At 45.5% G+C, this 12915-nt stretch overlaps 1 protein-coding gene across 1 annotated transcript in view; it reads left to right on the top strand.

Annotated features, from left to right (window-relative positions):
* Positions 1-12915, top strand: part of LOC148529099 (cadherin-related family member 5-like) — a 98556-nt gene that overhangs the window by 32666 nt on the left and 52975 nt on the right. Inside the window, exon 8 of the mRNA XM_088468865.1 lies at positions 3935-4045. Within this exon, the coding sequence (XP_088324991.1) occupies positions 3935-4045 (111 nt within the window). The remainder of the gene's footprint in view (positions 1-3934; positions 4046-12915) is intronic.

Raw genomic sequence — 12915 nt, 5'->3', positions numbered from 1 at the left:
GAATGCCGGTTACCGCGCCTTAACACCCAGGTTAAGTTGTGAGACCCGGCATTCTCTGACTTACCTGCTTCCCGACAAGGCACACAGCGCATTGAATTGAATAGCTGCGGGAGCTCCCTCCCGTGTCTATTCACCATCGCGCTGAATTGAACCCCCAATAAATGTTGTTTTTGTAATTGCTCAGCTTTAACTTGACGGATCGAGATGATACAACGTGCAGGTTATTTCTAGGAGTGAAAATTCAGTAATTTTTGTGTCAACTTGGAACAGACAGACACAATAATAAACAATGTTTGTATGTTTTTCCCTAAGGGGCATGGTCACACCTCTGGCGATCAGGCCATGCCTCCTTCACCCAGGCCCAGCGTGGCTGTCGGCGTACCTGTGTGCAGCTGCTTCCTGGCCAGCAGGGTTGTTGTGGATGTGGGCGGAGCTACAAACCAGAGGGGGGGGGGGGGATTATTCACCCGAAGAGAACAGTGGTGGTGAAAGTGATATGTCTGTAGACTCATTTATGTATGGCATGGAGGGCAAAGTAGGATAAAAATAATAATTTTACAGTGTATTTCCTCTTTCCTATGCTTTTACTGCAGTCACAGGGGTCCCATAGATTCAAAAAATCTCTGGTAGTAGCTGCAGTGAGAGGCAGTAATCACTGTAATAAGTCCTGCAGACTTCCCTATGATTGTCAGTTCCATAATGGAGGAGACAAAAGAGGCTCATCGCTACAAGGTCACATAAGTCTCTCCAGTCTCTCTATACAAGGCTCCCAGTGCAGCTGAAAATGAATTGTGCAGCATACTGTACTTCAGTTCATGATTCCATGTGTTTGTGTTATATTAACTTTTGGAACCTATGTTGCCTTTATAGTGTGACTTATTATTTTATGCTTTTGACCTTTAGAGTTTTACTGACTGTACGCTAATGCTGGATACACACGAGACAATATTTTGAACGATTTGGCAGATTGGGATGCATAGGAATGGCAAATCGTTCAAATCGTCCAGTGTGTACCCACGATCGCGACTCTAATACTCGCTCCCTTGATTCGTTCGTCACATCCTCAGATCTTTTGTACATGCAGAAGATCTGAGGATGTTGCTAGCGATGCAATCCTGCCGAATGCAGCATGGCCCCGACCGCCGTTGTTCAGTCGCTGCCGGCATCTGCAAGTCTGTATGTGTGGCACCCCACCAATAGCCTGTTTTCCTACCCATGCTGATGTGCCCCTATGAAAATGTAAAGTATTAATGTGACTCCTGCCATTGTCTAATATAGGGCATGATTTAACTGGTTTCATTAAGGTTCAGGGACTTTTTGCACTGCCCCTTCGGCGGTGGTGGATGTTAGGGGACCAGTGAGTACTGTGGCAGGCTCAAGGATTTGAACTAGGGAAAAACGGCAGTTGGTGGCTGCGCTGTGGTGAAGTAACTGTCAGTGGGAGCAAAGCTGCATGTTGTCTGTTTCACTGGATTCCCAGTGGTATTTCCCAGTGACCGGAGGGCTTCTCCTGTGACAGGCAGTCGGTGGGCTGCAGAAGAAGGTATCCAATCAGTTGGGGAGAGCAATGGCTACAGATAAAGAGGACATCTTGTCAGCCCTCAGTTATCAGCTGGAGCCAGCATTAGTGTATGGTACAGGTCGGTAGCCCTGCATTACTATCCGCACACAGCCCTAGTCCATATTAAAGAGGGACAATGCCAGAGACAGTATAACCCTTTAGCTGAATAAAGCATAGTCCCAACTATTTGCCGCTTCTCATAACAGTGTTGTTAATACCACAGAGTGAGGAGTTACTGCCATGATGTAACAGAGAGTTCCTCTGGGAGTGCCAGAAAAGACTATAGAGAGTCAGTCAGCTGATCGCACAGAGCTAATAGCTCCGCCTTATAGGAGGAGCCAGGACTGGGCAGTGTAATGAAAGTACCCAGTCAGTCAGTACAGAGAGGGTATAGTGGTCAGCCCTGACCAAGGAACAGCGCCAGAATCTTATTAACATCTTTTCAGCCAGCAAACTTTCCAGTAATAATATTCTCAGAGACTTCCTGGAGCACAGTACTAATGAAACTTTGTGTCTAATGCTGGGATGCTTACAAAGTAACAACTGAGATCATATCAGTGTGTTGCAACTATTTCTATGCAAAACGAAGACACTTTAGTCCTTAATTCAGCACAGTTTAGCAAACACAGTATGTGCTGTGTAACATATATAAATCGCAGGCTCCATAACTCTGATAAAGAGTCTAGAAGGAGGCAATATATTTTGGCAAGTGCACCACCGAGCTCCATCATACTGAACTGATTTATCTCACTTTATGGGGCCCCAAGGTTAAAGTTAATATATTAACTGCCTTTTTCTATGTAAAATATTGATGAAACTATGATCTGTTATTGAGTAATGCTTTACATTGGTTGTAAGTATAAGAAGTTTGTTTTGCTATAGAAGTGTTTTATTATAGGGATAATACAACCGCATAAGTGTGATATTACAAAGCAAAACAAGTCTACCCAGACAAGTTTCCAGTTAAATAAATTGTATAAAACATTATTGTGGTGAAGGTTGTTAGATATTGTAATATTTTCTGCGTGTAACGATCCTGCTTACTTGAGTATCACATATGCACTTGCCAATGGCAGAACACCCCTGCTGGGTCCGTCGCGAACAAGGTCAGTACACACTAAACATAGTCTAATGTGTACCAGCCTTAAGGGCCTGATATAGAGATGGATGATAATGCAATCGCAGCTGCAGGTAGATAATTTTTTTTACAGTCCTCCAATGCCGCATTGTATCGCTACATGTTAAACCCCAGCCATTGGTTTCCCTAGTGGGCCCTTTATACCCCAGTCTGACACTGCCTCTATAGTAATGCATTCCCTCCCTCACTTCTATAGTAAGACATTACTCTCCCTCACCTGTGTACTAACACATTCTACTCCCTCACTTTTGTAATAACACATTTCCCTCCCTCACCCGTGTTGTAACACATTTGACATTCTCCTCCCTCACCTGTGTAGAAATACAATCCCTCTCTCACCTCTGTAGTAACACATTACCCTCACTCACACCTGTAGTGTGATTCCCCTCCCTCACCTCTGGAGTAATACATTAGCCCAGCTCACCCCTGTATTAACACATTCTCCTCCCTCGCCTGTGTTGTAACACATTACCTTCCCTTACCCCATAGTAACACATTTGACATTCCCCTCCCTCACCTCTGTAGTGACACATTCCCTTCCCTCACCTCTATAGTAACATATTCCCCTCCATCATCTGTGTAGTAACGCATTTCACTATCACTGCTTGTGTACACTGTTTTCTCTCCCACCTCTGTAGTAACACATTCCCTTCCCTCACTATTCAAATAGGGGAGCCACACCAACTGCCAGTGATGTTTGGCAGCACTTGGGATGACAGTTTGTGCTTGAATATGGAAACTGTGCTACAGCCATGATGAGTCAGTCTGTCAGGACACTGCACAGGGGGAGGAAACATTGTTGTATTTTTCACCCCCTTAGGAGTCAAATTTCAAACAATCCCTACTTAGTGGGTGCCTACGCCATTAAAGGCATATACTCCCCGATTTTCATGATTCTAGATCCAGGGGTTTGGGCTGGGCATTGATGAATCTGTGAGTCCACCATAGACCAGGGAGTCCAATCATAAAGCATACTGAATAAATGGGTACTCACCATTCTTTATAAAAACGCCAGCAGGTATTTATTACTAACAAACTCACATATCCAAAGTCAACATTACGATCCCTAAAGGATCTTTGTCAAGACAGCTTGGTAAATAATAACATCAGTGCAACTACTGCTAACTAGTATATATTATATATTATATATATATATATATATATATATAAAATTCACAAATATGTGTGTATCTTGTATCTAAATTAGTGGGGTTGTTTTTCTGATTTGTTTCTAGGGTGACTACAAGTACTTCCACATGGATCTCCCAAACAATGGTAAAGTACTGCTTTCCCGGCCTTTGGATTATGAAAGCATACAGGAACTGGAAGTCGTCATCCATGTCGTGGCAAGTGATTTTGTTGCTGAACCCCTTGTTTTTTTATTATGTTTTTGGATCTCAGAATTATTTTATATTTCAGTTTGGATAAATGTAATCCATTGTGTAGTGAATTTTTCAAATTCTTACCCACAGAAACGCCATATTAATGAGTATCCCATGTACACATTTTAGCTTTCCTTTATACCAACCTTCCAGTACTCCTTTATCACAGCTACTGTATAGTTTCAAGGATTGCTTTTACATTTTCCACTCATCAGTTCGATATGTGTATTCTTGTACAGAAAGTTAATATATTCTGAAAATATTCACCTTGAAAATTACATGTCCTCCCAGATTTTCTTTGCTCTATGCCAGATATAGTCACAGTCTGCATCAGCTGTCCCCCAACCTTCAAAAGGGCCATTCATATCCCACATGCATTCCAACGTTTCCTACAGAATTCTCTGCATGTTACACCTCCACCCACTGGAAGCACCTGTGTCCACACACTACTAATCTATTCTATGGTACATTATTAATGGCTGCATACAAATATCTTTCAGTCGCGGGTCTCTGCAGCACACAAAGGATGGGGGCCCAGAAGAGGGACCACCACTATTAGGACATGTATCTAAATATATCAAATGTATGACATATAAGCATATTTCCACTTTCCATGTATGTTATTGTGCTGCATAGATAGTGTCATTTTAGTAGCCTAATTTTGTTTATTTAGCAAAATATGTGTTACACAATTACCAATCTCTTTTATTTCATAATAATAATAATAATAATAATAATAATAATAGCACGTAATCCAGCAATTGTTTTGTTATTACCAGCACACAGAGGCCCTCATTCAGAGGCGGTCGCAAGAAGCGATCGCTCTCTCTGGATGAGGGCGGCCGCTTCTTTTTTTTAGTGCGGCCTCCTGGTCGCTAGCTAAGCTGTGGGTTACCACCAACAGGTTAGCGACCGACCAGGGTGATGGTCGCGATGGTCAAGACCATCGCAACCATCGGGGCTTGCGATGAGACCCTAAGGTTGGGTCTCGGCAATCGCAAGCCCCAGGGAGCTTCCTGCTCTGATCGAGCAGGAAGCTCCCCACTGACATCACTGCTGATGTCAGTGCGGCCGCCCTCAAAACGGCAAGTGTTCCATCAGGAACGCCTGTGTGTGTGTAGCCACCCCACCCGCCCCGCCTACAAAAAGGGCCGAGCTGTCGATCAACATCGACAGCCGGCCCTTTTGTAGTGAGCTCCGGAGCGAGAGTTTCTCTCTCGATTCGAGGCTTGTGCACGCGCAGTGCGGCCGTTGCGCGTGCGCAGGACCAAAACATCAACCCGGCTGCAAGCGCGCAACGCTTGCGACCGGGTCTGAATGAGGTCCAGAGTTATTGTGGTATATGTTTAATATCCCCACAGCAGGGATTCCGGCAGTCACAATGCCGACGCCGGAATCCCGACACTTATCGGAATACCAGGGCCGGCATCCAGACCGCAGGAGTCCTGAAGTGAAGTAGTGAGGTTGGGTGGAGGGTTTGACACTAAGGGGGGAGGGTTAGGTTTAGGCACCGGGAAGGAGGGTTAGGTTTAGGCACTAGGGGGGGACGTTAGGTTTAGGGAGCTATAGGGTTAGGGTAGGGTTAAATATACTTACCTTCAGCCTTCGGGATGCTAACCTAGTTGGGCTGCCAGCGTCAGGATTCTGACCGCCGTGATCCCGAACGCCGGCATCCTGAACGCAGCATCCTATACCCAACCCTTATTTCTAGGATAACAATATTGCTATTCAGCATGGTTGTTCAATTTAGTTAGTAACTTCATGTAACTCATGCCATATTATCATTAGGCACAGTATACAGTATCTGTGTGCTGACACACCAGGGGCCAAATGTGATAGGGAGAGAGGTTAGAAAATGGGAGAGTTTAGCAGTAAATTCTCACACTTTTTAAACTCGCCCAATGTAATAGAGTCCGAGAACAAACTTGCATAATTTTAGATTAAAAAAACTCTCGCGATTTAAACTCTCATCCAGATGTTTTCCCATTTTAAAGATAAAACTCGATCAATTTAAAGGGCTACTGCTAAACTCTCACATTTGTAATCACTCATGTAATTAGCTAGATTCTCATAACATGGCTTATGGTGCATACACACTTTTAATGATTTGAACGATTTTAGACTGTATTAAAATGAATGGAATCGTCCAAATCTGACTACAAACACACCAGATGTCAGATATCATTCTGCACATTGGGCCTGATTCAGAGTCACTCGTAAGCGGCCGCTCGTTCGCTCCGAGCGATGTTTGCCCAACTGCGCATGCGTACAGATCGTTATACGCATGCGCGAACCAGTCAGTGCGGCCGAAATTCATGTGCTCGCGAAATAGCGAATGCCTGATAATTTGAGTGACAGAATGAGGCGTTTGTGGGTGCTAACGGGGGAAGGTGCTTGAAAACGGGGAGTGGAGATCCGATTGCAGGCGTGCTTAAAGGTCAAAACGGGCGTTTTATGGGTGTGCATATTTAAAACAGCAGTGTCATTGAACACATCACTTGGTTTTTTTTAAGCCAGAACTGCTCGCAAAATTGTGGTAGCAAAAACCAACCACAAGAATAGCGAGCAGTTCATACCCTGGTCGATGTACTCGATTAATCTAATAAATAGCGGACATGACGTAGGATGCGAGCGGCCAGAGGGCGTAGTTTCCCAAAAAACGACCGCAAGTTTTGTACGCTCGTTCAGACCTAGAGGCGTGAACAGACCGCAAACAGCGAACGGTTCATTTGAATAGCCACCCCTATTTTCAGGACGAGCGAGCGCTAATTGCGTCCGGCTCTGAATCAGGCCCATTGTTCATCGTTGCAGGCTCACATGTCAGATTTTCTTTCAGATATGAACAATTGAATGATTTTTAAAATCGTTATCGTTCAGATCTGACAGAAAATCTGACCGTGTGTATGCACCATTACACTTCTCAGTCCTGCATCCACCTGTAAATCTCACATTGTTTCAATTTTAAAATTATACTGAAACTATCTCCTGATCTTCTGAATGTAGAGTCTGATTCAGAGTTGTGTGCTACTGTCACTGCAGCTGTGATCCCGTACACAGCTGCTATGTGAAAATATGCAAATTTTGCAGCCGCCGGCATATGTATTGAAACACCCACTGGCGTCTTTGCAAATCCAAGCATCTACATTCAAAGGGGTTCCAGACTATAGATAGACAGTAATTAGATAGACAATGTGTAGATAGACACCAGATGTTAGACAGTCAATAGTTAAGACAGGGACAAAAGGTCGAAAGGGACAAAAGTCAGACACACTAAAGTTAGACATGTAAAAAGGTCGACAGGTTGAAAAGTTCGACATGAAAATGGTCGACACAAAAATGGTCGACAATTTTTATTTTTTTAATCTTAGGGTTAGGTTTAGGGTTAGGCACCAAGGGGAGGGTTAGTGTTAGGGTAAAGATTATGGCTAAAAAATGTTTTAAAAAAATTGTCGACCATTTTTGTATCTACCATTTTCATGTTGAACTTTTCACACTGTCAACCTTTTTACATGTCTAACTTTAGTGTGTCTGACTTTTGTCCCTGTCTAACTATTGACTGTCTAACATCTGGTGTCTGTCTAGACGTTGCCTATCTAAGTACTCTCTATCTCTTATACCACGCCCCATTCAAAGATGCAGTATCAGTCGCAGATCATTCAGTGTTAGCAGTCCTTAGTGAGTCTATGGTCGCACAGATTGGCTGCGTATAGGATCGCAGGTGCAGCATGTGACACGCCCCGAAAAGGTCGCAACATGCCTGCGTTTTTAGCCGACACTCCCCGTTATCACCCCAAAACGCTCCCTGATTGTCAATCACACTGCAAATAAATACTCTGCGAGCAACTACAGTAATGTACGTTGACGCATTCGCAGTGTGACTCAGACGCATGGGCAGTGTGACTCAGATGCATGGGCAGTGTGACTCAGATGCATGGGCAGTGTGACTCAGACGCATGGACAGTGTGACTCAGATGCATGGGCAGTGTTACTCAGATGCATGGGCAGTGTGACTCAGATGTATGCGCAGTGTGACTCAGACGTATGCGCAGTGTGACTAAGACGCATGGGCAGTGTGACTCAGACGCATGGGCAGTGTGACTCATGTGACTCAGAGGCATGAGCAGTGTGATTCAGACGCATGCGCAGTGTGACTCAGACGCATGCGCAGTGTGACTCAGATGCATGCGCAGTGTGACTCAGATGCATGAGAAGTGGACTCAGAAGCATGAGCAGTGTGACTCAGATGCATGCTCAGTGTAGACGCATGCGCAGCGTGACTCAGACGCATGCGCAGCGTGACTCATACACATCGGCAGTGTGACTCAGAGGCATGTGCAGTGTGACTCAGACGCATTGGCAGTGTGACTCAGAGGCATGTGCAGTGTGACTCAGACGCATTGGCAGTGTGACTCAGACGCATGTGCAGTGTGACTCAGACGCATGAGCAGTGTGACTCAGACGCATGGGCAGTGTGACTCAGACGCATGGGCAGTGTGACTCAGACGCATGGGCAGTGTGACTCAGAGGCATGTGCAGTGTGACTCAGACGCATGGGCAGTGTGACTCAGAGGCATGAGCAGTGTGATTCAGACGCATGGGCAGTGTGACTCAGAGGCATGTGCAGTGTGACTCAGACGCATGGGCAGTGTGACTCAGAGGCATGAGCAGTGTGATTCAGATGCATGCGCAGTGTGACTCAGACGCATGGGCAGTGTGACTCAAACGCATGCGCAGCGTGACTCATACTCATCGGCAGTGTGACTCAGAGGCATGTGCAGTGTGACTCAGACGCATTGGCAGTGTGACTCAGAGGCATGTGCAGTGTGACTCAGACGCATGAGCAGTGTGACTCAGACAATAATCTCAGCATGTGACACGCCCCGAAAAGGTTGCAACATGCCTGCGTTTTTAGCCAACACTCCCCGTTATCACCCCAAAATGCTCCCTGACTTCAATCACACTGCAAATAAATACTCTCTGCGAGCAACAACAGTAATGTACGTTGACACATGCGCAGTGTGACTCAGACGCATGGGCAGTGTGACTCAGATGCATGGGCAGTGTGACTCAGATGCATGGGCAGTGTGAGTCAGACGTATGCGCAGTGTGACTCAGATGCATGCGCAGTGCAGACGCATGGGCAGTGTGTCTCAGATGCATGAGCAGTGTGTCTCAGATGCATGAGCAGTGTGACAGATGCATGAGCAGTGTGACTCAGATGCATGCGCAGTGTGACTCAGAGGCATGCGCAGTGTGACTCAGAGGCATCGGCAGTGTGACTCAGAGGCATGTGCAGTGTGACTCAGACGCATGAGCAGTTGACTCAGACAATAATCTCAGCATGTGACACGCCCCAAAAAGGTTGCAACATGCCTGCGTTTTTAGCCAACACTCCCCGTTATCACCCCAAAATGCTCCCTAACTGTCAATCACACTGCAAATAAATACTCTCTGCGAGCAACAACAGTAATGTACGTTGACACATGAGCAGTGTGACTCAGACGCATGGGCAGTGTGACTCAAATGCATGGGCAGTGTGACTCAGACGTATGCGCAGTGTGACTCAGACGTATGCGCAGTGTGACTCAGACACATGGGCAGTGTGACTCAGATGCATGCGCAGTGCAGACGCATGGGCAGTGTGTCTCAGATGCATGAGCAGTGTGTCTCAGATGCATGAGCAGTGTGTCTCAGATGCATGAGCAGTGTGACTCAGATGCATGGGCAGTGTGACTCAGATGCATGCGCAGTGTGACTCAGACGCATGAGCAGTGTGACTCAGATGCATGCGCAGTGTAGACGCATGCGCAGTGTGTCTCAGATGTATGGGCAGTGTGACTCAGACGCATGGGCAGTGTGACTCAGATGCATGGGCAGTGTGAGTCAGACGTACGCGCAGTGTGACTCAGACACATGGGCAGTGTGACTCAGATGCATGCGCAGTGCAGACGCATGGGTAGTGTGACTCAGACGCATGCGCAGTGTGACTCAGACGCATACGCAGTGTGACTCAGATGCATGCGCAGTATAACTCAGACCAGAGCTGTAACTAGACTTTTTGGTGCCCTGTGCCAGAAAGAGCATTGGCACCCCCCTCATTTTTCAAAGGGACATAATGCACCCAAAAAAGACCCATGGCTTCATGGGGAAGGGTTGGGGAAGAGATAGGGGAGGCCAGGAGATGCTGGGGATGAAATAAGAGGAAGCTACAAGTGAGAATGATAATAAACAGAAATTTGACAGGCCCAAACAGCGCCCCCTGACCTGTGGTGCCCTGTGCGATGGCACCGGCCGCACTACCCTAGCTACGGCCCTGACTCAGACGCATGCACAGTGTGACTCAGATGCATGCGCAGCGTGACTCATACACATCGGCAGTGTGACTCAGAGGCATGCGCAGTGTGACTCAAACGCATGCGCAGTGTGACTCAGACAATAATCTCTCAACTGCAAAAACTTCGGAATAGCATACAGGCTCCTAGTGTGTGAATTATTCTTAAACTACAGTATCTTCCTGGGCACTAAACACTGCTGTTAAATAAAAAATAATCCTTATTTGTCCCTCACACTGACAGTAATCACATTTAACTATAATCTCCTGTAATAGTATTTACCATAAACCATTTGACACCACAATGACTGTCTTGAGTTAGTCACAGGTTTTGGCTGGGTCAGGATGGGACTCTCCTTCTATCACCCTAGAGCTCCCAGCTTAACATCCTGATCTTACCATATATGAGCTCTATCCTTTCAGAGATGTGGAAGATAATGTATAGTGGCAGAGGGAAACCACTGTACAGTATTACTACTTATATTTTGTCCTTCTGTATGTGAAACAAAAATAGAACAGCTATAATACTCAGGGCGACTTTGGTAGCTGAGAATAGGACATCTATGATAACTTTACATACAGAACTGCAGCTTTAAATGGATTTTTCTCCTGCACCTACCAACCTTCCCTGGACAGTTATTGTTTTGCGATTGTGCTTGCATAGAGGATTCACTCGCAGAGTCAGTGACATGAGGTCAGGATTTGGGGGAGGTAATGGGGGGTGATTAGAAAAATGCAGGAGTGTCAGACCGTCTAAACACTGTTTTCAGGGCATGCATACATTTGCCACTGCGTCCTTGCTTGCAGCAGGAGAGCTCTCTGTGTGTTTGGAGACCTGCTGTGTCTGCAACATCTTAGACTTACTCAGAAGGCTGTTGGCCGCCTGATCTACGTTTGATGTCTCCAATGTTTCCGGTTTTGTGCGTGACCGATGGATGTGAGATGCTTTCAGTGGGCGTCTCTAAGCACTGTATGTCAGGTGTGTCATTAGCATATTTTCAAAATAGCTGCAATGGCACTAGCGTGCGGATTCCATCACCTCCAGTTCAACATCAGGCGTCCTCCCCTGCGGGGCTCCATACAGCCTGCAGAACGCAGGTATGTGAGCAGAGTACTTCTCTCTGAAATCAACACCCAGAGGTGAACAGGCTGGGGATCTGCAAGTCTGGGGTGTTAACTACTTGTGCTTGTCCAGCAGTAGAGGCACTATGAGTCCCAGCACATCTTGTCAGCTAGATGTGTGACACCCCTGGCTCTATAGGAGCCAATGGCCAGTGTAACGTACAAGGCTGCAACTAAGGACTAGCCAGCAAAAAATAAAAATTCATTGGTTGCCCATGCGCAGTGGAGACTGAGAGACACTGAGGAGTAGGGCATGAAACTGGAGTGAGGTGCTGAAGGTCCTTGAGCCAGATTTGGACAAGCAACGACACTGCAGTGGTGCCAAGGGCCACTGAATACATTCTGATGGTGTGCTTGAGACAGCAGCAGAAGAGCCCGCAGAGTGAGTCTGAGATCCAGAGACAGTGTGACAGTGCTGGGAGCAACAGCAGAGATCTGTGAAGGCCATGTGAGTTAAAACTGATAAAGGCAGATTTGCTTAGTGAAACCATATTGAAAAGTATATTCAAAGTATTGAGTAACTAGAATATTTGCAAAAGAGTGAGGTAGAAATTTGAATATGCTGACAGTGTAATATGTCCAGTTATAGTTATTATTGAACCAGTGACAATGAGTGTAAAGAGAGGAAGACATTTTTTGAGAGTATTACAAGATGTTTAGAGGGCACTGCTACTAAAAGTGGAGCTGTGTTTATTGTGCTTTATCACTGGAGAGTAAAGCTGTTCTCTGGAATCAAGAAAGACCAGCATTAGATGCTAATCCTATTACTTTTGCTTATTGTTGATTACAAGTACAAGCATGTTATAGGACAGTGACCACCTAGCAAGAGGTTATTCCAATAAAATAACTTTGTGTTCACTTAAAAGTAAATGGCTGATCAACCTGTGGTTTTGCTAGTCTGCTGAGTAATAATCCGTTTTGTCATTATATGTGTTTTGTAAATGTTATTGTGTGTTGAGAAACTAATGTATTGAAGCAATTGAGAAACTGCGTTTCCCTAGTTATAGTCAAAGAGGTTCTTCAGCCATTATGTTAAAGAAACCTTTTCAAATACTGAAAAGAGTTTTTTGCCTATTATCTACTTACATTTGTCATATTTCATATGTGCCGAGTTGACTGTCATTTGTATGGTGATTAATATTTTCTTCATTGTGACTGTCCCTCAGCTCACATCCTATTGTACCCCCTTCAATAAAACTACTAGATTATTCTATTTATCAATGTTGTCACGTTATGTAATTTTACTGTGTGTCTAAGGCTAGCCTCTCTGCTACAGCCTGAGGTGGATAAACTTGTGGAGTTGTTGCCAGAAAAAAGGAAGAATGGATTGAGCTGCCTTCTCAGCTGTGCTCACTCTGGGGTACCACAGATATGCTGGGAT

Source organism: Taudactylus pleione, unplaced genomic scaffold, assembly GCF_031769625.1.
Source record: "Taudactylus pleione unplaced genomic scaffold, aTauple2 ptg000086l, whole genome shotgun sequence".
Lineage (NCBI taxonomy): Eukaryota > Metazoa > Chordata > Amphibia > Anura > Myobatrachidae > Taudactylus > Taudactylus pleione.
The sequence above is the reverse complement of the archived record's forward strand: the minus strand, read 5'-3'. Positions and strand labels throughout refer to the sequence as shown.